Source organism: Macrotis lagotis, chromosome X, assembly GCF_037893015.1.
Source record: "Macrotis lagotis isolate mMagLag1 chromosome X, bilby.v1.9.chrom.fasta, whole genome shotgun sequence".
NCBI lineage: Eukaryota > Metazoa > Chordata > Mammalia > Peramelemorphia > Peramelidae > Macrotis > Macrotis lagotis.
Genome location: NC_133666.1, coordinates 693,213,570 through 693,239,873, shown reverse-complemented (window position 1 = coordinate 693,239,873; position 26,304 = coordinate 693,213,570). Strand labels below are relative to the sequence as shown.

At 51.0% G+C, this 26,304-nt stretch overlaps 1 protein-coding gene across 10 annotated transcripts in view; it reads right to left on the bottom strand.

Annotated features, from left to right (window-relative positions):
* DEPDC5 (DEP domain containing 5, GATOR1 subcomplex subunit) overlaps positions 1-26,304 on the bottom strand; it is a 114,187-nt gene that overhangs the window by 1,214 nt on the left and 86,669 nt on the right. For 7 of the 10 annotated variants that reach the window (XM_074206415.1, XM_074206414.1, XM_074206417.1 and 4 more), the window contains 11 exons: positions 18,411-18,519; positions 14,405-14,470; positions 9,938-10,074; positions 9,466-9,543; positions 8,422-8,554; positions 7,536-7,644; positions 6,475-6,699; positions 5,213-5,382; positions 3,019-3,190; positions 938-998; positions 455-537 (listed from right to left, as the gene is read on the bottom strand). In XM_074206415.1, the coding sequence (XP_074062516.1) occupies positions 455-537; positions 938-998; positions 3,019-3,190; positions 5,213-5,382; positions 6,475-6,699; positions 7,536-7,644; positions 8,422-8,554; positions 9,466-9,543; positions 9,938-10,074; positions 14,405-14,470; positions 18,411-18,519 (1,343 nt within the window). The remainder of the gene's footprint in view (positions 1-454; positions 538-937; positions 999-3,018; positions 3,191-5,212; positions 5,383-6,474; positions 6,700-7,535; positions 7,645-8,421; positions 8,555-9,465; positions 9,544-9,937; positions 10,075-14,404; positions 14,471-18,410; positions 18,520-26,304) is intronic. The other 3 variants (XM_074206418.1, XM_074206420.1, XM_074206424.1) reach the window with 1 other exon arrangement.

The following is a 26,304-nucleotide window of genomic DNA, read 5'->3' as shown; positions in this document are numbered from 1 at the left end:
TCAGAGGGCCTCACACCCCCCATGATGCCCACATCTCTACAACAGGCACCACGTACATAATAGAGACCACGCACACACACCCCTGCCCCCAGGACCGGGCAGTGAGGCTGCTGCCCCCCCATGGTCCTAGGGCCACCGGGGAGGGGGAAGGAGCCATCTTTAGTGGACAATTGACCCAGGTCACAGATGGCGTAACCGAGGTTTGGACAGAGACTCAACCGAGTCCAGCATTGGGGGGGAGCTCAATGGGGCACCCCTTCAGGCCTGGTCTCCCCCTCCCTCTGGGTTGGATCCAGGGAGGACACGCTGGGGGTCCCCAAGCCCCCACCCCTCTGCCCTCGATCCTGGGACATGCCTCGGCCCCTCAGCCCAAGAAGGCCGGAGGTGCTCTGGCCTGGTGGCTGGCCCCCGGGTCAGGGGGCTGCCCCTCCCCAGAACCTCAGCGCCCACTCACCGGTGACATGGATATACTGGGGCTTGTTCTCCGAAGGAAAGTTGAAGGCAGACGCAGAATATTTGTCCTGTACAAATCCAAACCTGAGAGAAAGGGGGAGCCGTGAGGGGCCCGGGGGCTCCGGCTCCGAGGGAGGAGGCCCCTCTTCCAGCCTGGCCCCAAAAGGGCTTCCACCACCTCCCTTCCTCTTTCCCACCACTAGAACTTGCTCCCTTGAGGCTTCTGTGGATCCCAAAAGGCTGAGGCCAAGGCAGCAGGACCGTAGAGCATGCTGGGAAGTTATCAAGGCCAGACCCTGGGAGGGTCCTAAGGGGCTCAGCCCCCAGTGACCAACCTAGGAGGTATCATCGTAGTCACAGTCTAAGGTTGGGGGAGCCCAGACCCCACAGGCCCCAAGCCCCCAGGCACGGAGAGGAAGAGGGCCCTGCTGGACAACGGGTGGGGGGGGTGCTGTGTGACAACAGCCCGTAGCACCTCACGTACCTGTGAGCCACGGCTTCCTGGAAAAGGTGCATGCGGTCCCAGTAGGTCTCGGGTTCAAAGCCTAGGGGAGGAGGAGTGGTCAGCATGCATGAGTCCAGAAGCCGGGGTCTCCGAGCTCCATCCTCTGAAAGGCCGCCTCAATGGGGAGCAGGCCACACCAGGTCTTGGTGGAGCCCAGGAGGAGCCGCCCCTCCAGGCCCAGGCTGGACACCGAGACCCCAAGGAGCAATTCGGGGCACAGCTCCCCTTCCTGGCCTTGGGGTTCTGCCTCCATACACTCAGGGCTGTGGCTGGAGCAGCCTCCCATGCCAGGAGCACCCCCGCCTCCTCCCCTTCTCCCTCTACCTCCATCCAGCCCTTTCAGCCTCCGGCCCTTGTCTACCAAGCAGGGCCCATGGCATGGCTGCTTCTCTCTGGGAAGACCACGAAGCCCAAAGGCACTAGGGACAGAATCCAGTGAAATCAGCAACCACTGGCCATGCTCAGCTCAACAGGGGACAGAGGAGGGCCATCTCCCTCCCTCCCTTCCTTTCCTTCCTCCCTCCCTTCCTTGTAGAGGTGGTGCAGCAATGGCAGCTCCTTCCCAAGGGCCGGTTGGGTTCAATGAATTGGTTTGTTGTTTGGTTTTTGTTCTCTGGAACAGGGAATGGTTTTCTGGGAGCGGGAGTGAGGACAGGTAGACTGGGAAATGTAGGTGATGTGAAAACAAGAGAAACCAATAAACTGTATCGGACCCCAAAGAGTCACCAATGGTGTCAGCATCTGCCTCGCCAGCCACGGGCTTTGGGGGCTGGTGGTCACAGGGCAGGGATGCAAGCAGAGCCTTTGGCGCTTTGGTTGGGTCCCTGCATATGTGTGATTTTCTATCCAGGGTAAACTGGAGGTTGCCAGAGCAACCAGAGAGATTTCAGAAAAAAAAAAAAAAGATCTAGTTTTCACATTAAAAAAAAATCCAGACTGGAGAGCACAATTACACATTGCAGAAGGCAGCAAAGGGCAGAAGCAGAAGAGGCCTCCAGCTGATGGTCCTTAATCACCTAAAGCAGGGCCGCTTTCCCTGACTGTAACCATAGCAACACAGAGACGATGCTCCCGGGAGAGTCTGATGGGGCTGCAGAAGCCCAGCTACTTAGCAATGTCTCCACCACCTAGAGGAAGCAGCCAGTGGCCGAGGAAACAAACCCAACGCCAAACTGGTCCCCCCTCCCCGGTTACCCAGAAATGAGTACCCCTCTGGTAGAGGTGGGGGTTAGAGAGGAAGACACACCCTGGAGCAGGCAGGAGGAAAACTGGGTTTGATACCTCCTTCCATCTCCCACAACCTGGGGGATCAGGAATCATCTGGTTCATAAAGTGGGTGTTTCCCTAAATTTGCTCCAGCTCAGAGGACGGGACACCCAGATCTCCCTTTGCCCACAAAAGGATGGTGATGTTCCATTCCAATGGCTTTCTTTCCATAGATCTGTGGGGTTAGTGTTAGCTTTGCCCCCAGTTACCCAACAAGGAAACGATAGGCCAATCTTGCACAAGCCCTACACAGCTAGGAATGGGTGGCCCTCTGGGCTCTGGATGTGCCCACTGGCACTGTTCCCAATGCCAGATTTCATTTCTGCTAGCCCCTCTCCCCAGTGCCCTACCAACTTTTCCAATATAATGCCCTCCTTGGTTTTTCTGGCAGGGGGGTACACAGAAATGTGCCCAGTTCTATAGGGCACAAGGGAAGGGGCATAGTACTTTGTGAAAATGGCATTAGTCGGGAGGGGTTGGGGGCACCATTTTGGCTGGCAAATTTCACTAAGTTAATGTTAGAATTGGAAGTTCCATCATTGTCTAGGATTGAATCCCTGAAACCAGAGGCAGGAGCTGAGAAGGCAAGGGTGACCTCACCCAAAAGAGGCCCAGGGAGAACAATGGGGGCCTTTTGAGGTCTCCTGGAAGGACATGTGGGGTGAAAGCTCTGGTCCCCAGTTGCCCTGAGACTTCCCTGGACACATCCTGAGATTCTCAGGGACAGGGCTAGAGAAGGATACTCGTTCCCATCACCCCTCGGGCAGTCCAAGGCCCAAAGAAGAGCGACTTACTGTCAAACAGATGTTCGCTGCCCTCTTTCACCAGGCAGCTGATGTTGAGTGGGATAAACAGCTGGGCTCGTAGCGGGTCCCCGTACAGGTAACTGGGCAGGGCAAAGGGGCCTTCAAGAACTGGAACTAGCAAGAAGCCACAGGAAGTAGCCTTCCGGTGCCAACCTTGAACCTGGGAGAAACACATTGTGCCTGCTTAGAAATGTGTGGACAAGGGGCGGCTAGGTGGCACAGTGGATAAAGCACCAGCCCTGGAGTCAGGAGTACCTGGGTTCAAATCCGGTCTCAGACACTTAATAACTACCTAGCTGTGTGGCCTTGGGCAAGCCACTTAACCCCATTGCCTTGCAAAAACCTAAAAAAAAAAAATGTACGGACAGTACCACCACAGAGGCTTCAGGTCTGCTGCTGCCCACCAGTTTGGAGAACCACCCCCCACAATGAATGGAACCAGAGATGGGCGGTTGGCCAGAGGGAGGGCGTGAGGCCCTCTCTCCCTGGGTGACATTGGCCTGGTCCTGGCCGGCAGGGCAACTGGGTGGGGAGACCCCATGGGAAACAAGGAAAAGGAGACTTCATAAGAATTAGGAATGGTGAAGATCAGGGCATCAACTGGTACCTCCCTCATGAGGGTGCCAGATTCCAGAGGACTTTTAATCCTCACTTTGAGGAGAAGGGTCTCAAGGAAAAATGACCTTCTCACTCATTGCTGTTTGGAAGGTTGAGAAAGGCCACAGGACACTAATGCACTGCTGGTGGAGTTATGAACTGACCCAACCTTTCTGGAGAGCATTTTGGAACTCTGTCCAAAGGGCCATCAAACTGTGCCTACTCTTTGACCCAGCCAGACCACCGCTAGGTCTGTGTCCCAGAGAGAACAACCCACGTCTTCAGAAATATATCTACCACAGTTCTTTTTTGGTGGCAAAGAATGAGGAGATGCCCATCCCCTGGGGAGTGGCTGAACAAGCTGTGGCACCTGAATGGGATGGAACATTGTGTGGTGAGAAGTGATGTGCAGGCAGATCTCAGAAAAGCCTGAAAAGATGTCTATGAACTGATGCTGAGTGAAGGGAGCAGAACCGGGTGAACCCTGGACCCAGTGGCGGCCACCTTAGGCGGCCCTCAACCAGGACTGACTTGGCTCTTCTCAAGGATCCAGTGATCCAAGACAATTCTAAGATCCGTGATGAGAGTGTTGTCCACAGCCTGAAGCACACTAGCTTCATCTTTCTGAATTTGTGTTTTCCTTCAAGGCTTGTCCTTTTTGTTCTGATTCTTCTTCTACAGTATGAGACTGACATGAAAATCGCTTTGAGGTGAGTCTATATGTAGCCTATGAGAGATCATTTGCTATCTATTTTTATATCTAACTGACAAAATAAATCAACAAATTAAAAAAAAAAAAAGAGGTCCCAGGGTCCTGTTTTGGCCGCCTAACATCCTGTGTGATCTGTGTAGGGAGTGGCCAAATGAGACCCAGGTCTTTGTCTGACCCTAATGGAGATTCTCCGACTAGGAATGGCAAAAAAAACTGGATATTCCCAGCAGTCAGGGTGGGATCTTGGACAAGTTATTTTACTTCCCCAGCCTCGATTATTTTTCTTTTATTTTGCAAGGCAATGGGGTTGAATGACTTGCCGCCAAATTTGAACTCAGGTCCTCCATACTCCAGGGACGGTGCTCTATCCACTGCGCCACCTAGCTGCCCTTTCACCTGTGTGATGGGGACACGCCAGCCTCCCATGACTGCTATAAAAGTCCTGGGTCATCCTACAAGCACTTTATGACCACTGGCCCCTCCAGAGCTGAGGCTATTTCTTAGAGGTAGCCAGCAATGTATGGGGACTGGAGCACTGGTGGGCCAAAACCCCTAGGCCTTGTTACATAGACACGCCACATCCTGGACGCTGAAAATCCAAAGAGGGTGGTCAGCCAGGGTGGCACCTCGTCCATAGGGTTGGCAATAAAGCCCAAGGAGGTCCAGGTCTGGGGGTCAGCCTGACCTATTGGTGCTTTCCAATCAGAAGATGAAGTAGTGGCCCCTGGGACCCCTCCAGTGCTGAAGTCCAGGATCCTCCTGGGGGAGGGAGGAACCTCTTAATCACCAGGCACACCAGGCTCTGGTGACCCACCACCCCTCCTCCATTCACCTGCACCAAGGTCGGCCCTGCTCCCCACCAAGGCCACTCACCATTTCAAAGAGCACTGCGGCTGTCACTGCCATCCAATGCAGTTTGATCTCGAAGGCGGCATTCAGAGAGAAGTTGCCATGGTAATAACAGCTGCACCACTCCAGCCTGTCTGTACGGTTGTTCACATCCACGTCCAGGGTCACCGTCCTCTGCTCGGGCACAGTGGCCGCTGTGCAGGGACAGGAAGAGTCAGCAGGGACAGTGTGAGCCCCTTCCCAAGCCCCTCTTATTACACAAGAGGAAACTGAGGCTCACAGTGGGCAAGGTCTTGGCCCACACCTGCCTGTCTGTTCCATACATCAAGCCTCTTTCCTCCTCCCTGTGAAATTTTGACAAGAGAGACCCTAAACTTTCCAAAGGGGCAGGTGATTACAAAGGATGTGGGCAAGGCCGTTGGCACAGATGGCAGACAGCGGGCAAGGCAGAAGGGACAGAAAGAGGGAGGCAGAGATGCTAGGGCGGGAGATTCTGGACTGGGCTCTCCAGGAGGCAGAGGGGAACAAAGTCCACGGAGGGAAGCCCCAAAGGAGTTGAAATGCCCACCAGGGTCTGATCTGGGGGCTTTGTGAGCAGGAAGGTAATCACTGCTGCAGCTGCCTGTCCAAGAGAAGAGGGGCATCTGTGACGGCTCTCCAGGTGGGAGAGCAGGAAGACCAGAGGCCCAGATGACTCAGGGATGGCTCCTAGACCAGCACCCAGATCGGCTGTGGCCCCTGCTGACATGGCCAACACCCCTACCCCCACTCCCACCCCAAAGGGCTTTGTGGATCATCCTGCTTTGGCAAGATGGACCTGGCTCAGAGAGAAGCCCCAGAGAGCCAAGGTGGACACTGACCTGGAGGTGGAAGTCACCCCCACAATTCTAAATCGAGTCAACCCCAGCCTGGGGCCAGAAGGGCTTGCCTGGACTCAGAGAGGAGAGCCCAGCTATAAACAGTTTTGGTCAGAAGCCAGCTCCGGATTTATAGATAAGAAAGCTCTGCATTCAACCCCTTCCTCCCTGAGCCTTGCTCGCTACCCAGCTGCTGGGCACCTAGGGGAGCGCCAGCTCCAACCTGGCAGCTCTGGCCCTTATCTGGAAGAGAGCAATGACTCTCTCCCACTCTAACTGGAAGAGACTCCCCCCCGCTTTCCACCCTGTCTGGATGGCTCCCATCTCTGACCCAGGCCCTTTATCACCCCAAGGTTCAGCATACTGCTTGGGGTGGCCACCACTCATGTGACCACCTCTACCTCTCGCCATCCTTATCTCAAACCATACCTAGGAGCGCAGCAGCCTGGCTCCTCCCACCAAAGCTGCGGCTGAAGGAGCTGTGCCGGCTGGCGTAGGATGCAGGGCGACTGGGCAACCAAGGCAGCAGGAAGGCAGGGATCTCTGAGTGCAGGAGCTCCTCAGCCACGAAGGCCACTTCAAACCACTTCCGCTGGAAAGCCGCGAAGTCATCCATGGCCGCCGTGTGCCATGTACCAGGCTGCTGCAGGCCCACTGGGGAGACACCAAGGGGGAGAGACAGTGGGCTCAGGTGTGGCAGGGTGGCAATGGAGGACCACCCCACGGACATGCCCTTAGAGTTGCCATTCTCTAGAAAGGAAAATAAGGAAGAACCCCCTTTTCCTCCCATACCTCAAGGCTGACACGACCCCCTCCTCACAATCACAGTTGAGCCCACACATCCGAGCCACTCACAGGCCTCCGGAGGAGGGAGATGGCAGTGAGATTATCTCACTGTTAGGTGCCAGCAGATAGCACCAACTTATGAAGTCCCCCTGGGGGCTAGCACCACAGAGCTGCAGGATCACAGACCAGTGGCCATCAAGTCTGAACCTCCATTTTAAAAATGAGGGAACTGAGCCTTAGAGAGGCAAAGGGACTTGCCCAGATGCCCCATGCCAGGATGCCAGGTGCCCTGCCCCATTCCCCCACCCCTCAAGAGACAGGCCCAGAGGTCCAAAGAGGAGCCTCCCAGAGGATGACCACCTCCTGAGCTGCCCCAGCCTTGCTCAGACAGTTGGGGCTGCCACTACCAGATGCAGGTCGATGGACTGATGTAGACATACATCCTTGGACCCAAGAGCTTCCCCCCATGTGATGTAGAGATTAAGGAAACCATAAAGCCAGAGGGAAAGGACTCCCCAAAGGTCCCAGAATAGAGGACTGCAAATCCCCACCTTGCCCTTTGAGAGGTCACCACAGGGCAGCAGGAGGAGGTTGAGACCTGGCCACACAACTAGGCCGGCAGTGGACCTGGAGAACTGGTTATGGGGGGGCGGGGTAGAGGGAGAAGGACTCCGAGAACCACCTCAATCCCCCTTCTCTCTGACCTCGATCAGGTTCCCTGTCGGCCATGATCTTATAGAAGTAGAAGCCATAGATGAAGGTGCGCAAGGCTTCCCCTGAGGCATGAGTGATGAGCTGCTCCTCCAACATTTTCTAGAAGAAATGGGGATGGGGTCAGGCCAGGAAAGGGGAAGGGGAGCTGGGGCCCAGAGGCCTCACAGGAACTGAGAGGGGGAAAGCTGAGGGGGCCTCCAAATAATCCCAGGCTTTCAGAGCTTGAAGGAGGCCATTCAACCATCTTCCTCGTGTTATAAGTAAACTGAGGCAAGTGAGGAAGAGGAGCCACTGGCATCCTGAGAAGGTCAAGGCCATCCAGACCAACACTAGATTCACCCTAACCAGCAAGCGGCCATCTGGCCCCTGCTTGAAGACTCTGGGGAACAGCACTTCAATGTCTCCCAAACCAGGCCACCGCACACTGGGACAGCCCTCTGAAAAAAATGATCTTTTGGGCATTCTTTCCGATGTCTCTGGTTCAGCCCTAAGGGCTCTCAATCACATGGAGGAAGGAGGAGATGGCTCTTCTCTGGTCCTGGAGAGAACCAGAAGCAAAGAAAAATGCCAAGAAGCAGCTCCTGAGACCAGGTATCAGGAAGAGCTGTCTAATAGGTAGTGAGCTCCCCATCTCTGGAGGTCTTCAAGCAGAGGCTAAATAATCACTTGTCATTGGCCAAAATGTGGGCCAAAATGGGACCCATTCTCAAAGCAGGCCCAGCTTGGCTTGCATACCCAGAGACTGTGCCCTCAGAAAAAACCAGCCCTGATCCTTTCCCAACTGGACCCGTCCTGCCCTCCTGGCTCTTCCCCTATGCCAGTCAGTCACCAAGCCCAGTGGGCAGGGCCAGGCCAGACCCCTGGCTCAGGACTCACCTGCATGATGTCACTGGCCATGGCTTGGGTCTGTACACCATCCACATTGCTCACCAGCCAGTGTACAACCTCCGCACTGATGAAGCAGGATGTGGAGAGACCCTTCTGCTCCGAGAGCAGCTGGATGCCGGTCCTGGAGTCCACCCAGGGAAGGGGAGGGAGAGGGACAGATGCAGTTAGTAACCAAGGTGAGTTGGGGGGGGGGGGCTTAAAGGAAAGAGGGGCAGCAGGAGGATTTAAAGGACTGTTGGGACCTCAGGGACTAGCTGGACCCATCTCCTCCTTTCAAAGATGAGGAAACTGAGGGCCTGGGAGAGAAAGAGACTTGGCCAACGTCATACAGCAAGTGTTGGTTGCACAGCAGGGACCCACGGCTACCTCACCCTCTGCTCCCCCACTAACCTCCAGGAGACACTGAGCAAAGGAAGCAAAAACAGACACAGAGACAGAGAAACAAAGAGATAGAGAGAAACCAAGGGAGACAAAGGAAGAGAAAAACAGACAAAGAAAAAGTGACAGAGACAGAGAAAAAGATGGAGAGAGACAGAAAGAGAGACAAGGACAGGCAGAGACAGAAAAACAGGAAGAGAGCTCCAAAAGGGTTGCTGAGCAAAGGGAAGCTGGGAGATCCCTCATTTCCAAGAGGACCCCAAGATGGCAGACTTCTGGGTGATCCACCATCACTCTACCACCATAGCTACCACCCAGAAGGCCTGGGTGGGCCTGAGGAAGGAACAGCCCAGAGACTGGCCCGTATGTGTGTTGGCATGCCCAAGACAGCCACACAGCTGTGTCCCAGAGCTGACCCAAGGATTTAGGGGAAGACAAAGACCACACAAGAGGAGAGGGAAGGAGAGCCTAGGTAAAGCCATGAGCTCAGCCCAGTATTCTCCAAGGCTCCTGGGTCCTGGCCCAACACTCCCCACTCTGCTCTAAATCCCAGCCACTGAGTGTTGGCCTCACTGCCCTGGGCGGGGAGGGGGGTCCGGGTCAGCCCCCTAACGTGGAGTCCTCCCGCTCCAGGCATCACTTCCCACCACTTACGAAGGGTGCTTCATGGCCTCCAGGATCTCCAGCAGGGTGGAGGAGGTTGTCAACGAACTGGTTGGGAATTGCTGAGAGCTGGAACACAGTAAAGTGGCAGATTCAGACCCTGGGCGGGTGAGTTTGGTGCCCCTTGGAAGAGCTATCTCCAGTCCTGGTGGGGGGGGGGTCTCCTTTCTGGGCCCCTGGGATGAGTGACCAAGCGTGGGTGGGATCCCACTTCTCCCAGTCCTTCTTCCCTGAGGGCACTTGTCTTTTCCCTTAGGTCAGATGCCAGCACCTCCAGGACGCCTTCATATGGGCATCATGTGGGCATGAATAAACTCTCTTCCCCATGAAAACCTGAATCCTTCAACAGAGGACAGAAGAGGGGTGCAAGGCTCAGCTGGAAGAGGTCGGCCAAGTTGGCCAAGCTCTGCAATCAATGTTGGACCCCTCTTACCACCAAATACAGGAGATGCCATGGTTTCACCTGCTATCACTGAGATTGGCAGGGGGGTACCCCTGTTCTCCAGTCGTCTGCACACTGCCTCTGTCAGCAGGCTGACCCATGCTGACCCCCAGGCTGGCACCATCTGAGACTGGGGCGGCACTCTGATCCACTGAGGCCTGCAAGGGCACAGACAAAAAGGGGCCTTAGAGAGACCTTTTCAGGCCCCCATTTCCCATTTCTTCTCCAAAGCAGCACAAATGGCCAGATCTGGCACCCTGATCCTCTGGGGGTTACAACTATGGACAGGGAGACCTATTAGGTAAGTCACTTCACCTGCTGGGACTGAGGCTTGCCCCCTAAAAATCAAGAGGCTAGTCTACACGACCCATGCTCTGGAGTCACAGGATCCGTACAGAGACTGCAGGGCCATCAACCCTTTTCAAAAGGGGCAAGAACTAAGCCAATGCCATGACATACACCTTGCCAGCAGGCCCAGTTCTTGGCAAAGTCAGGCTGGCACTCAGCAATCACCACTTCCCTAAGTGTCCACCAGCCGGCCCTCTGATGACCCGTCTAGACTCGGTCCAAGTCTCGCCTCTCCTGCCCCCAGGGGCACCTTCTCTCTTATGGGTCAGGGCCATTTTTCCAGCTCCGTGCCGGCTAGGCAGGGCCCCTTCCAGGCCCATCTCTGGTGCCCCTGCAGAGGAGGGAACCCAAGAGTCCCACCCTGGAATGAATGAGGCAGGAGCAGACAAAGCACAGAAGCAAAGACTCGCCGATTCCAAGCAGAGCCCCCCAGGAAGGACCCTGCTGTCCTGGCCTGGCCTGGATCCCTTCTTCTCAGAGACTCCACGTGACTCTATGTCTGTACCCCGCCCCAGCCATCCTAGAAGGCTTCGGGGGCTAGCTCTCAGATTCTGTTAACTTTTTATGGCTCCGTGTCTGTCTTGACTCCTCAACTACGACCTTATTATAGCATCTTATGCCCACTTTCCTCAAGGCAGGAGGACAAGTATTATTCTGCCCCTTTTACAGATGTCTTGCTAAGGCCAGACGGTTCTTAAGGGTCAGGGGCAAGGCCCCTGGCACCTCCCAGCCGTGTGACCTGGGTGGGGAGCGTTATTTTGCCTTTTCCAGTTTCCTCTGTTACAAGAGTGCTTAGCAAACCTTAAATGTGTGAATCTGGGGCAGGCATGAGGCAGCAGGGGAACACCTAAGACCCTCTCCTCAGGTGGGCTGCATGTCTGCTGGGCACCTCCTGGCGATAACTGACGGCAGACTTCTGGGTCATCCATCATCACTCTACCACCATAGCTACCACCCAGAAGGCCTGGGTGGGCCTGAGGTGGGGACAGTCCAGAGACTGGTCCGTATGTGTATTGGCATGCCCAGGACGGCCACACAGCTGTGTCCCAGAGCTGACCCAAGGATTTAGGGGAAGACAAGGACCACACAAGAGGCCATTTGCAGCCTCCTCTGCCAGAGACAGTGTGAAATGACCACCAACCCCATGCCCTTTGGAACAAGCAGGGCTGCCCAGAACCAGAAGAGGGGACAGGCCTATGCCCCTGCCCCAATCTCCAGCACCAATGACGCCCTTCATTGTTCGCCAACCAAAGCTGCCTCCAACCCAGATGAGGAGACATCTAGATTAGGCCTGAGGGGAGTTGGGTTCCAGTCTCAGATCTGTCCCTGAGGCCTCGGACTCCTCATCGATTAAAACCATGGCTAAATCCTACACATTCCATGATGTTGCCCACCTGCTCCTCACCGATCCCCTTCCCAAATCAGATACTTGTGACACTGACTTTGGGCATGGCTACCCATTCTGGGCCACCCCCATGGCTGACTCCCAATGCCCAGAGCCTGCCAGCGTCTCAGGGTAAGGACCCCCTGACATGCGGCCAAGAGTGGATGTGGATGAGTTCTGACCCTTCTCTACTTTGGCCCCTTCCCTGAGCCCAACTTGGGAGAGGAGGCTGCCCATCTACTTGGCTAAGATGGGAGTCACTGAGCCATCCCTTCCAACAAGGTGGAGGACCAGGACGCCACCCCAGCAGACACAGAAGCAGAGGATGGGTGGCCCCTTGCCAAGGATACTGTAGGGGAGCATCACTATCTTTCTGGATGATTCTGGGCTACTTTTCAATTGTCAGAGTTCACAATCATAGGATGCCAAGCTGGAGGAGCCTCCAGAGATCACCTGGTTGTCCCACTGCCTCATTTTACCTGAGACTGCATTAGCTGAATAGAGCTGTACAGCTCAGAGCTCAGGGTCTTCTCCCCCAAGGCCAAGGCTCTTTCCACCAGGTCCTGCAGCCTCCCCACCCAAGGCTGCCGGCGGGACCCGGCCCATTTCCAGGTCTTCCCTAGAAAAGGAGGCTTGTTTGGTTTGGTTTGGTTCCCAGTCTTGGTTCTGTCTGCAGAGCTGCCCCCAAGACTGAAAAACAAGACCCCTCCCACTGCTGCCTTGGCCTAACTTGCTTAGCTCGCGTCGTGTCAAATCCCAACAGGCGCCCTTTGCATTTCCAAGAGGGGCAGAGAGAGGATGAGGACGAGAGTCCGGAGGGGTTCTCGGCTTGGCTCTGCCACATGACTTAGGGCAAGTCCCTGCCCCAGTGCCTTGGCCTCTGCTACTCCTACCTGTGACCATGGACAACAAAGATGACAGGTAATAGTAACAACAGCAGCTAGCACTTAGGTGGCATGTTCAGCTTTGCAAAGCATTTTGTGACTACTATCTCACAATCTTCACAACCCTAGAAGGTGGGTGCTATTAATTATCACCATTTTACCGATGAGGAAACTGAGGCAGGCAGCAATGAAGTGATGTGCCCAAGGTGGATAAGGGTGAAGTGCCACCTGAAGTCCACTGGGGACCTTGCCCCAGGAAGGTCCCTTTTTGGTCTTTCCATCTTGCTCCCTTTGGGTCTCACTGAATCCTCCTGTAATATGCTCCTGGGGCGGGGGGGGGGGGGGAGGCCAGCATATTGAAACTTTGGGCTTTCCCCTCACACACAGTACAGGGCTCTGGATACAACTGGTCCTGTCTCAATTCCCCAGGCCTTGGGGACTGAATCCTTGGCAGCTGGCTGCCAGTTCTGCGGACCCCCCCTTCTTTCTCAGGTTATCCCATTCTCCTGCAACCTCTGGCCAGTACTGTCCCCCAGGGCTCCCCAGACAGACAGAGAGGGGGAAGACACTGGTCTACAGGGTGGCCTGTGCTCAGCTGTGGTGGGTGGGTGCTGGAGGTCCTAGGCTTTGTGTTTCAGGCCATCTGCCAGGTCCAGGAGCCTCCAGATGCCAGGCAGCCTGGGTCTTAACAGGAGCCCACATTCCTAGGGTGGCTCACAAAGAAGTCCCTTCCTGAGTGCCTGGGGAGACCCACCAGACATAAGAGGAGATCTCTGTCCTCAGGCAGATGGGCACCACTGGCTTCTGCCAGTAACAAGAGGAGCAGAGAGCACCAACTGTGTGCCAGTCACTCTGCCAGGCACTCTGCAGACATGACCTCGCTGTATCCTCATGACAACACCTGAAGTTAGGTGGTGTTATGATCCTCATTTTAAGGTGACTTGCCCAGGGCCACCTAGCTAAGAAGTATTTGAGGATGGATTTGAACTCAGGTCTTCCTGACTCCAGACCCAGCCCTCTAGCCACTTGGACCATGAGCTGCTTGAACCCCACAAAGGGCACATGAGGGTCCAGTTCATGCAGATTCTGCCCCATTTGCCTGGGCAGAACTGTCCTGGGAAGGGCAAATGTGCTACAATCAACAAAGGGCTCAGCACCAGACCTGCATGCAGTGGTGGCTGAGTAAGGGTTCCTGTTCTCCCTTCCTGCTCCATCCCAATCACTGGGGGAGGCTCAAGAGCAGGCCCCCAGAGCAAAGCTGCTCTCCTAAGCCAGGTCCCAGCAGAGAGGGAATGAATGAAATGAATGTGGGCACCACATTCTGAGAGGCCAAGATGAGAGAGTGAGCCCCCCCCCAACACGAGCCCACTCAGGACTTCTACCCAGAGGTTGCCCTGGAGGCCACAGGGTAGTGGGAAGGCCCCAAGGCCTGACGGTCCTGCCCAGTTGGAAGTGGTCCCTTGCCATGGTGTCACTTAAACCCACATCATACGAACCCCCATATGCATATAAACAATCATGCCACCATTCACATAACCACACTCACTCCCATAAGCACATACAGGACTTTTCTAATCCTCAAACCCTGTAATCTGATGGATTCAGGTAAGAGTCCCAAGCTAAGTGATCCTTCCATGGGAAGACGCCGTTGTTGGGTATCACCCTGGCAAAAGCCATGGCCCAATCGGCCCAAAGGAGGCCAAGAGGCAGTCCTCAGGAGAAGGAGGCACTGTTGAGTCAGCTAGCTGATGGCCTCAGCTCCTTTCAGAGGACCCCCAGCCTGGGGGGTCAGATTCAGGCACCATGTGGAATCCACAGTCAACTTTTGCCTGGTCTGGGTGGCTAGAGGAGGTGGCAGGGGGGTTGACTGACCTGGGGATGGAAGGTGGATGGTGCTGGACGTGGGCTGCGGACAGACTCTGTAAAGAAGGCCCCTTCCTGAAGGCAGCAGAGGAAGAGGCGGCCGCCGGTTCAAGAAGGTAGAGGAACAGAAACGGGCACCAGCAGGCAATCACAGGGGGCAGTGGGCAAGGCAGAAGAGAAAAAAAAATGGGGAGGGAGAACAACAGGATAGAAAATGAAAAAACCAAAGACCTCTGCAAACTGAAGGAGGGGTGGAGAGGGAAGAAGTAGGAGAAGGGAGGGAGGAGAGTGCCAATGGTGAGGAAGCAGAGGGCACCTGTGGGCCCAGGGAATGACCCCCCAGGCCCTCAGGGTCTTCCCAGCAGGCTCAGAGGGGTGACCATTCTCCAGCTCTCTAGAAGCGAGGGTGCCAGAGTCTGCTGGACACAGAGCGAGTAGAGCACCAAGCTCAAGCTGGGCACGCCTTCTAATTTTGTCACAACAAGCTGCCAGCATTGATGGAGCCAAGCACTATAGGAAGAGGTCCCAGGGTGGATTCAAACCCATGTCTTCTGAGTCCACAGCCAGAACTCTCTGTCCCTTCTGTCTTCCTCCATGCAGTGACTCATGACTGCCCAGGTCATCCTTCTTCAGGGAGCCTGCCCCTTCCCTTTCTGGGAACCACATGCAGCGGAGGTGGGAAGGCCAGAAGGGTCTCCTTGGAGGGTCCATCGTCTTCTCTTGATCTCAAGACACCAGAGATGCTACCAAAGGGCCAGGGCCTGAGATACAGCTCTGCCCTCTAAGAGCTGGGTGACCTTGGGTAAGTCACTGAACATCTCCTGTCTCTATCTCCTCCTCATAAAATGAGGGGGCTGTGGAAATGACCTCTCTTGGACCCTTCTGCCTCTGTCCATCCCTGGCTTCTCTCCTGGGCTCCAGGCCCATATCCCCAAGGACATACCCCCATGGGCAGCTGTACCTCGACATGCCCAAAAGAGCTCACTTCTCTTCAGAAGGTCCTGATTTCTACCAAAGGCACCAGTCCCCCTTCTGGAGCTTCTTAGGCACTAAGGCTTTGGGGATACCCTGCTTCTACTTACTGATTCTCCCAGTAAACTATCAGACTTTTTAAGAATAGGGAGGGGAGGGGCAGCTAGATGGTACAGTGATAGAGAACCGGCCCTGGAATCAGGAGGACCTGAGTTCAAATCTTGCCTCAAACACATAATATTTACCTAGCTGTGTGACCCTGAGCAAGTCACTTAACACCATTGCCTTGTTAAAAAAAAAAAGAAGAAGAAGAAGAAGAAGAAGAAGAATGGGGAGGGTAGCTCATTGGCACAATGAGAGCAGTGGATCAAGAGGCATCCCTGGAGACAGGAAGACCTGGGTTCAAATCTGATCTCAGACACTTAATAGCTGGGTGACCCTGGGCAAGTCACTAAACTCTGCCTCAGTTTCCTCATCTGGAAAATGAGCTGGAAAAGGAGATGCCAAACCTCTCCAGTGCCTTTGACAAGTAAACTACAAAAAGTGTCATGAAGAGTCGAACATGACTGAAATGACAAGTTACCTGGCCTACAGTTTGTAGATGGTGCTCTCCTCCTTTTTTGGGGAAAAAAATCAGGCCTGGTGACCTCCAGTCCTCCAAAACCTCACCCATTTTAGGATCTGTCAAGCAACACTGATGGTGGCTCAGCCATCACATTCACCAGTTTTTCTTAATATCTGAGGTCGTAGTTTTATTCCTCTGGGGCAGGTGACTCAAATTTATCCAGGGTAACTGGTTTCCTGCTTCCTAGCTCCTTGAGGAGCTCCCTATCAGCCTCTAACCAGTCTGATGACGGCATGCTTCCCAGTCCCTGGCTGATCTCTATACCCTCCTCTGCATCAACCCTCCTTTGCTAGCTACATCACTGAGGGCCCCAGAGCATGCGGCAGAGGGACCCAGTCGGCCATCAATGCAGCCTGAGGCTGTGAGTGCTTGTTGGAGGCCAGGACTGTCTCTGCTGCCCCAGACAGAATCAAGGAATCCACTGACTCTGTGAAAGAGAGTCCATGGACTCTCCTGGCTCCTCTTTCCCCTATGAGCTGGTGCCTTGCCACTTCCTCCCTGCACTTCCTTATTCCGATTCATCCATCTCAAGTCTCATTGACCGGATCAGGCCCATTGTTCTGGAGCGCCTGCCCTATTCTTCAGCATAGGAGCCATACCCAGCTGTGCCCAGCCCCAGTTGGAGAAGAGAACCAGGCTTTGGATCAGCTTGGACCAGATGCCCTCAAGTCTCCTCTTAGCTGATAGGGTGAAGAAGTAAGTCAGTGGCAGGCCCGGGCCCCCAGGTCAGGGAGTGTCCTGGCCCTCAGGTCAGGCAGCAGTCACTGAATCTTGAGTCTGACCCCAGTGGCAGCCATGCCAGGCCTGCCGCAAACAGCAGATCCAATTCTTGGAGCAAGAAGGAGAAGCAAAAACCTCCGAGGCTCAGGCTGCAGAGTCTGGCATGAGAGGAAATGTGGCTCCCCCCACCTCCTGAGAACAGACAGGCTCTCACTCCTTCCGATTCCTCTCCCTCCACCTTCCAGCTGCCTCTTCTAATGCACAGGGAGCTGGTCCCTAGGTGAGCTGAAGTCTGGCTGAAGGTGGGGTTAGTTTTGGGCTCCTTTAAGGATACTCCTTGGGTCTCTTGCTGAAGAAGCTAATGAAGCCCGAGCCCTGGAGAAGCCCAGACAAGGCACAATGGTGCTGCCAGGTAATGCAGGACTCACGGCCCCCTACCTGTGGCCACCCACCATTGGCACACACAGACACCCGTGACTCAGACGGGGCTTGTCACCACATGAATGAGAAATATTCTTTGGAAAGCTAACAGTTCACCCTACTGACCCCACCAGCTTCTTACCCCAGCTGCCTGCAGGCCAACCTCAGGCACAGTCAGACCCAAAGACACTCAGACGTGGTCTGTGAGAGAATACTGGGATTATATTTGAATGTGCCATGGATAAGGTCATGGGAGATAGGCTGTCAAGATCTCAATTTTAATCTGCAGAGCTAGAGGCAACTTCCACACCCATGAGACCTCAGATCTGGTGAGGAACCTTGAGAGCAGGTGACCAGGGTTGTCTCTGATTCCAGAAACTAATACTTTTGCCCACAAAATACTAAAGCTTCAACTCTCCAAATTCTCCTCCCCACCACTAAATTCTCCCCTCCTCAGCTGAGAAAAGATTGACTAGCCTCTTTGCCTAGAACATAGACCCAACGGCCAAAAGCGGCCCAACATTTACCAATAGAGGCCTTCATAGAGGGCATGCCTGGGTACATGGCAATGTCTCCAAAACCATTTGGGATTTCACCTCTCATTTTCAAGTTATTCTTTTTTAAAAATAGTGTTTGGATGTTCATTTTTAAAAATGAAGTTATCTAAGTACGTGTTTCTTTCAAGACGAATAATATAATGTCCTCTAGGACTGAAGGGTCAATAAAGCTCCTATTTGAAAAGTGAACTAAACAAACTTGTGCAGGTGCACACACACCCTGATGAGGCAAAGCTAGGCCCATGGATGGATTTGTGGAAGTCACACACGTTTGTGATAATATCTCTGCTCTCAAAGAGTACTGATGCTCTCTCTGGATCTGCTCCTCTTACAGCTGTGGCCAAGAAGGAGACTGATTCAGGAACTTGCCATTTTCCAATTCCTTCCCCAAAAGCCTCAGACCAGATGGTCCTGACAACAGTGAACAGCCAAGGCTTGACGAGCCCATCTACCTCATCTGACCAAGTTGGAGCTAGAACCAAGGGAAAGCCAGAGGGCCCCTCCAACACCAGTCAGGGCTGCTGAAATGACAGTGGGGGCCAGCCAGCGACTGCCCAGAGCAGGGGATTCATCTGGTTAGTGGAAGAGTAATTAGTGAAGCAGCATTCAGGAAGGAAAGAATTAATTAGTTCATTCCCAAGGCCCCAGAAGACAGAGGAGACATTAGATTTGCCGGCAAGGGCAGTGCCAGCCAGAGTCTCCAGGGGCCATCCTTGCTCACCTTTCGAGGACTATCCAGGTAGGTTGGTGTGAGAGCCACACTACTGTTCTCGGCTGGATGAGCAGGACCCTTGCCAGCATGCAGACTGACTTGTTGTTCTCCCAAGCACCTAAAAGGAGAAGAAAAACATTGATATCTCCATGACAACTTAATAAGCTGCTACTAAAGCAAATACCATAGACTCAATGATCTATTCCAAGTTTGTACTGGCTCCTGCTTTCATTCAGGAACCAATTTATCTTCTGATGCTAACTGAACACTCCTGACATTAGCTGGTCACTCCTAACACTGGCTGGCCACTCCTGGCATTGCTGGACACTCCTGACATTAGCTGGTCACTCCTGGCATTAGCTGGCTTGTGAGGCCAAGAACAAGACTTGAGTCCTCTGAACCTCCATTTCTTCATTTATGAAACAGTATTGAGCTCCCAGGCTTACTCTAAGGAACAAAGCAATAAGAGATTGTTTTTGCAAGTCTTAGGTCTCTCTAGATGTCATCTGTCACCTCTTGCTCAACCTTTATACTCTCCTCAACCACATTATCAGCTGCTTCAGGGGGCAATGTCTTTGTATATGCAACATATCCAGTAGGAGCCTAATAAATATTTGTGAAACAATTTCTAGCATGGAAAGGCCTTTCCTAAAATGAAAAACCTTGCTTAGATCACTTCCCACCTCTGGACCTCAGTTTCTTTATCAGAAATGAGGCCATTGAACATGGGAGTGATGTTCAACCTTGAAGGACTTGCTCATTCCATCAGTGCAACAATCGGGAACAATTTTGGGCTGTCTGCAAAGGAGAGTGCCAGCTGTATCCAGATAAGGAGCTATGGGGTTTGAACAAAGTGCAAAGACTATTCCCTTTAATTTAGAAAAAAACAGATATCTTATTGTCTGATCTTGTTACCTCTTAGACTTCTCTTCTTTAAGGATATGATTTCTCTCTCATCACACCCAATTTGGATCAAGGTACAACATGGAAACAAAGTAAAGACTGACAGAGTGCTTTCTGTGGGGGGGGGGGAAGCAAGATTGGGGGGAAAATTGTAAAACTCAAATAATATTTTTAATAAAAATAAATTTTAAGAAAAAATGAGGCCATTGGACAAGGCAATCTCCATGGTACCTTCCTTTACTACCCCAATGGAGGAGGTCCTCCAGAAATCTGGCTAGCTAACAACTTAACTCAGGAGACTCAAGCTGCTCTGCTTTGGGAGTCCAGGACAACCATGCCACAGAAGGATGGAGACTGTCCAAATTCCTGTTGCCCACCATGGGAGGGAGTTCAAGACTATATCACAAGCATTACCACTGAGTTGCCAAACTGAGAAAAGGGCTCCATGGGGATAGAAGTAGGAATCTGGGGCATGACAGCGATTTCCAGCTCTTTCTCTCCTCCCTCCCTGCCTCCAGTCCTTCTGCTAAGGGGTCTGGCAAACAACCCAACATTTCAGATTGGAGAAGACCTTCTCCCAGACCACTTGAGAAGTCACAATGGCATCTGGTAAGGCTGTTTCTCTGCAAAGCAATTGGAGGGGATCCCAGGAACACCCCAGGACCCTTGGCAGTCATCTGGCTCAACTAAAAGTCTGCAGTGACTCTTTCAGCATCACCCTGCGGCCAAGGACCCAAGTGAGTCAGCCGATAGAAGAACATGGCAGCCAAAAGGACAGTTTGGAATCAATGGGATGCCATCAGAGATAATATGTGATATGTCCAGAAAGGGGCTGTTTGTCCATGATTGTTTGCATGTTGCCTCCCCCATTAGAGTAGGAACCCCAAGAGCTGGGTCTGTGTTTCTGCTTTTCTCTGTCTCCTCAGCACGTCATTCACAGCAGGGGGGTGGGGCACCCAGGAGGATAAAGCTCTTTCCAACAATGCCCTAGGAGGCAGGTGGCCTAAGTGTTCCTTAGTGGAGATACTGAAGGATGGTGACGAGCACTGTCCAACCTAGCCTTCAAGGGCCCGAGTTGGCAGTGGAAACCCAGGCTCCCCAATTCCTCCATGAGGCCAACCTAATGCTAAAGGCTGCCTCCACATTCTCCAGGTCCCACCTCAGGAGCAAAAAGATAAGACTCCAGAACTTTTTGAAAACAATTACAAAACACTTCTCACAGAAATTAAAACAGATTTAAATAACTGGACAAACACCAACTGCTCACAGATAGGCTGAGCTAATATAATAACAATGACAATTCTACTAAAACCAAACTACTTGTTTAGCACCCTACCAATCAAAATTCCAAAAAATTACTTTAATGAGTTAGAAAAAATGGTAAGTAAATTTATATAGAGAATTAAAAAGTCAAGAATTTCCAGGGATTCAATGAAAAAAAGTACAAAAGAAGGTGGCTTAGCCCTACCAGATCTAAAATTATATTATAAAGCATCAGTCATCAAAACTGTCTGGTATTGGCTAAGAAACAGTGGTGGACCAGTGGAATAGACTAGGAGAAACATCAGGAAACGATTATAGTAATCTGCTGTTTAATAAACCCAAAGAGTCCAGCTATTGGGATAAAAACTCTCTTTGATAAAAACTGCTGGGAAAAGTGGAAGTTAGTATGGAAGAAACTTAGATTAGACCAACACCTCATACCCTATACCAAGATAAGATCCAAATGGATACAGGATTTAGACATTAAAAAAACAGCACTATAAGCAAACTAGAAGATCAAGGAGTAGTTTCCCTGTCAGATCTATGTAAAGGGGAGCAGTTTATGACTAAGGAAGAGATGGAGAACATCACCAAAAACCAATTAGATAATTTCGATTACATTAAATTAAAAAGCTTTTGCACAGACAAAACCACTGTAACCAAGATCAAAAGAAATGTAGTAAATTGGGAAACAATCTTTACAACTGATGATTCTGACAAAGGACTCATTTCTAAAATGTACAGAGAACTGAGTCAATTTTAAAAAAAAGCCATTCCCCAAATGACAAATGGTCAAATGATATGCAAAGGCAATTTATAGATGAGATCAAAGCAATCCATAGTCATATGAAAAATTGCTCTAAATCATCACTTATTAGAGAAATGCAATTTAAAGCTTCTCTGAGGTATCACCTCACACCTCTCAGACTGGCCAATATAACCAGAAAGGACAATGATCAATGTTGGATGAGATGAGGGAAATCTGTGATATTATTTGGAACTACGCCCAAAGAGCAACAAAAATGTGCATACTCTTTGACCCAGCAATATCCACTACTGGGTCTATACTCTGAAGAGATGATAAAAAAAAAAGGGTAAAAACATCACTTGTACAAAAATATTCATAGCAGCCCTGTTTGTGGTGGCAAAGAATTGGAAATCAAGCAAATGTCCTTCAGTTGGGGAATGGCTTGGCAAACTGTGGTATATGTATGTCATAGAACACTATTGTTCTATTAGAAACCAGGAGGGATGGGAATTCAGGGAAGCCTGGAGGGATTTGCATGAACTGATGCTGAGTGAGATGAGCAGAACCAGAAGAACACTGTCCACCCTAACAGCAACATGGGGGTGATGATCAACCTGGATGGACTTGCTCATTCCATCAGGGCAACAATCAGGGACAACTTAGGGCTGTCAGCGATGGAGAATACCATCTGTATCCAGAGAAAGAGCTGTGGAGTTTGAACAAAGACCAAGGACTATTATCTTTAATTTAGAAAAAAAAAATTGGTATCTTATTGTCTGATCTTGCTATCTCTTATACTTTATGTTTCTTCTTTAAGGATATGATTTCTCTCTCATTACACTCAATTGGGATCAATGTATACCATGGAAACAATGGAAAGACTAACAGACTACCTTCTGTCGGGGGGCGGCAGAGCAAGATTGGGGGAAGTTGTAAAACTCAAAATAAATAAAATCTTAAAGTACAAAAAAAAAAAATGAGACTTCCCCCAGCTTCATCATTTCTATGGGCCAGCTAACAATTTCACATTTTCCAACTAAGAAACACCTTCTTCTTCACTGCCTCTTCCAGATTGATCAGGCAGAGGCTTCTTGGAATAGCCTAGGGTCTGACTCATTATAAAATAAAAATAAACTTCTTCCCCACACCCCTTCTACCTCCATATGTTTCCTGTTCTGTTTTTCCAGTGGAACAAGGGCCACATTCAGTGACACAAGGATTCTGCCCAGCCCACCCCCCAAGCAAAGAGCCAGCTGGAGTCTTTCCTTGGCCCAAGGAACATCCTTGATTAATGGCAGCCAGGAAGGTCAATGGACAGAACGCTAGGCCTGTTCAAATCCACCTTAAGATATTTCTGAGTGCTGTGATCTTTGTCTACCTCAGTTTCCTCACTTGTAAACTGAAGAGAATGAAAGCACCTACCTCCCAGAGTTGCTGTGAAGACCAGATCAGCTAATATTTCTGAAGTATGGTGTGTGTGATCTAAATGCTTGCAGTTATTTATTATTATCATCATTGTTACTGACCCCTCTTCCTTTAGATCTTCTTCCTCTCAATTCAGATTTCAACAATTACTGCCTGGGAAGAGTCTTATTTGTTTGACTTCGAGGGGCAGAAAGAACTCAGAGGAATGAATGGGAGACAGTTGTGGCAACAGAAGGTTCCCTGCCAGTCAGAGCTGTAGGTCTGTGGGCTGTGGGCTCCATGCCAAGGCTGGATGGTCACTCACTGGAGATCCTCATCAAGCAGGGGAAGAGAACTCCTGGAGCCCTTTCCAAGTCTTTCATTCTGGGCTAGAATCTTCCTGGGTCACAAGTCCTGTTGCTGTAGCCCAGACCTTGCCCATCTCTTCAGGGCCACTGGAGCCTCCCAAGTGGCATTGCCTGCAGGCTCTCCTTCACATCTAGGCCATGCTCACTTTCCTAAAGGCCAACCTTGACCTTGACTGTGACCAACAACATATAATGGTTTGCTCCAAGACAAGGTTTCCCAGAACTGGGGCTTGGAAGACCATCAGAGTTCAAAGAATCTGACCCTTTACTTTTACAGTAGAGGTGATCATAGAATGGGAGCTGAGAGGAGTCTTGGGACTTCCATCGGGACAAGTGCACAATGAGAAGACCCAGAGGCTGAGGTCAAGGACTATTGCCAAGATGGAGTCCAAGATTGTTCACTCCCAGTTCAATGACCTTCTCACAGTAACCATGAGACCAACCCCCAGTGTTGTCATAATCTGGTCCCACCCTCCCTGTCCACTCTGAGCCTTCAGTGAGCCTCTAAACTTGGAAGAGACTGCAATCTCACCCAGGTCAGTCTGTCATTACCTGGACTCCTGCTCCGGACTAGGGCTACCTCACATTGCCTCCTCTAATTAGACTAGTTCCAAGTCATGTTTCCCTTTACTTCCTGGCCATGTCTTGGGACCAGTTCATCCTCCAGCCCCCTCCCATACCCCCAACTTTGCAACTCTGGATTCATAATCCAATCCGACTCTTCTCCATCACATATATCGATCACTTCCTGCAGACCTTCTTGAATAATCCATCATTTCTATTACACTTCTTCCTCATTTTTACCACGACCTTTCAGAAGATGGGATTATCATGAATTCTCATTGTAGGGTTCTTGGCTTCACTGGAGGTGGACCCTCCAGACTAGAAGCCATCTGTGCTTCCCCATTCTGGAGGACTCTTGTCCTTAGGATCCCTCACAGGAAGGTCACCTGTTCTAGTCTCTGCTCTAGTCCCACCATCAAGGGTTCTCAAAGGGTGGCCCTCAGGAAGTCCTGAAGGGCCAGATGATTTCCAACCCAATATTGTGATGTTGTGTATCTATCCAAATACTCCTCCCATTGCCAACTGCACATGTGTGCGAGGCCAGACTTTCTTCAAACACTTCAACCAAAACAACATTATCACAACAGACTGAAAGCAAAAGCCGTGGGAGAATCCAGCTGTCTTCTGAGAAGGCAGACATTAAAGAAATTGGCAAAAACCACGTAAAATAAGGCCACTTCTTATGACATTTTTCAAGTTGGAAAATAGCTGTTTTTCATAGAAAATGTTATGTTAACATGTACAGGATTTATTATTATTTCAAAATGATTTAAAACCTATTTTAAAAATTTATCAGTGTGCTTCCAAGGAAGGCTGCTCTGACCTTGTGCTCATCCTCCTGTGTCCAGTCTCTCTCTGCCATTATTCCCTAGAACAATGTTCTTGGTCATCCCTTCTCTGTCACCCTCTGTCATCCCTCTCCAATCCCCTGAGAGTGATCCACCACTTTTATTCTTCAGCAACAGTGGTATACCTTGATCTCTTGTCAAGGAGCAGCACTAGAACATGAGGGCCAAAGGACTGGGCTGAAGCTATCAGCTCCCAAATGACACCCACCCTTCTTCCTCCTCCTCTTCATTTCTGGGTCCAGTTGACCAGGTTCATCCCTAGGGTCTCTGTAAGATGCTTATAATAATGGAGAAATCTTTTAAACTGGCCCTCCCATGCAGACCAGCATCTGGCCAAGCAACTTCATTCATACCTTTGGTTTTACTTCTGTGGAAAAAGAGGTCAAGCTCTCTTGAGTAATCTCACGTAGAAGGCTCTGTCTAGGATGTCTACAATCAGCACAAAGTCGCCTGCAGGTTGTGGTATCTGAAGATACCCCATTATTTCTGGGGAAGTCTCTTCCATGTGGGATCTGGGGTAGACAATCTCCAAATGTCTTTGAGGAGTAGGGGCCTCCCAGTTTTAGGGCTCATGTGAGATCTCAAATCCAAGGGTCATCAAGCAAGGGTCTCAGCCATTAACAACCTTCAGATTACCATGTGAGATTATAAAATTTTTAAAGACACCAAGTCAGAGATGAGCTTCACATGCAGCAGTATGCTCTCCTAGGTGACCCAAGAGTGGTTTCTCAGCACCAACAAGTAGGAAGAATAAAGGAATCATGCATCCTCTGTGTCTTCAGTCAATTATGAGGCTCTAAAAACACAGGGTGTTGCAAAATGGGGTCTGCAAAAGGCTGCCCAGCACCTTCTGTCGGTAGTGAGTGGGCCTGTGGTAGGAGTCTTTCTCACAGAGTGAAGGATTCATACATGTGCTGCTACTGGGTAGTTTTTCAATCGTCTTTGGGGGGAATAGCAATAACAATAATAATGAAAATAATAGTAATGATAGTAAAGGCCATTATTTTTTCCCAGAATTTCACAAATCCCCCCTTTTAAATATCTTGAAAATTGACCCCTCCTTTCTCAAAATTCCATCCCCTGTGGTACTGCCCTCCTCTGCATGTCTAGCTATTGCCATCTGGTTTTGTGATGGAATTGACAGAAAAAAAAAGGTTCAGAAATCCCGACAGATCTTTTCCTTTTTTTCTCAATCATTGTCTTCCTCCCAGACACATCTTAAATGATCTATGAATGACATGGCGTAACTAGGTGTTGTGCCAAGGATTCTGTGAGCTTGATTCCTCTTTCCTGTTTTTCTCTCTTCTGTGCAGCAACTCTGTTCATCAGTTTCTGTCATTCACCATTAAATGTTTATGGACAAGCTGCCATTTTGAGCTGGTGCTGTCCTGAGCTGCTCAATCTTTGGAATTGGCCAAAAATATCACGTTGATCAGATGAGGTGGTTTCTAGGTTCTTTGGGGCACTTCACTGTGGCAATGGACTGACGAGGGTGAAACTTCCTGAGGGAACTGGGATTCTCTGGGTGGGTGTCTATGACTTTATTGATTATCCATTTTTCAGGGTCAAGAATTGGTTCAAAGAGATCTTGCCTCAATTGTACCTGATGACATCTGTCTTTATTTTTTCATTTCATTTAGTACAGGTTGTGATTGATGGCAATCTGGAAAACTTCCAGACTAATCATTTCCTGACCACTATTAATAGAAACAATTCCAATTTTTGTGTCATTATATAAAACTGATGATAATAACAACAATAACAATGTGCCGGTTTGCTAAGTGTTTTCTATTATTATTTCACTT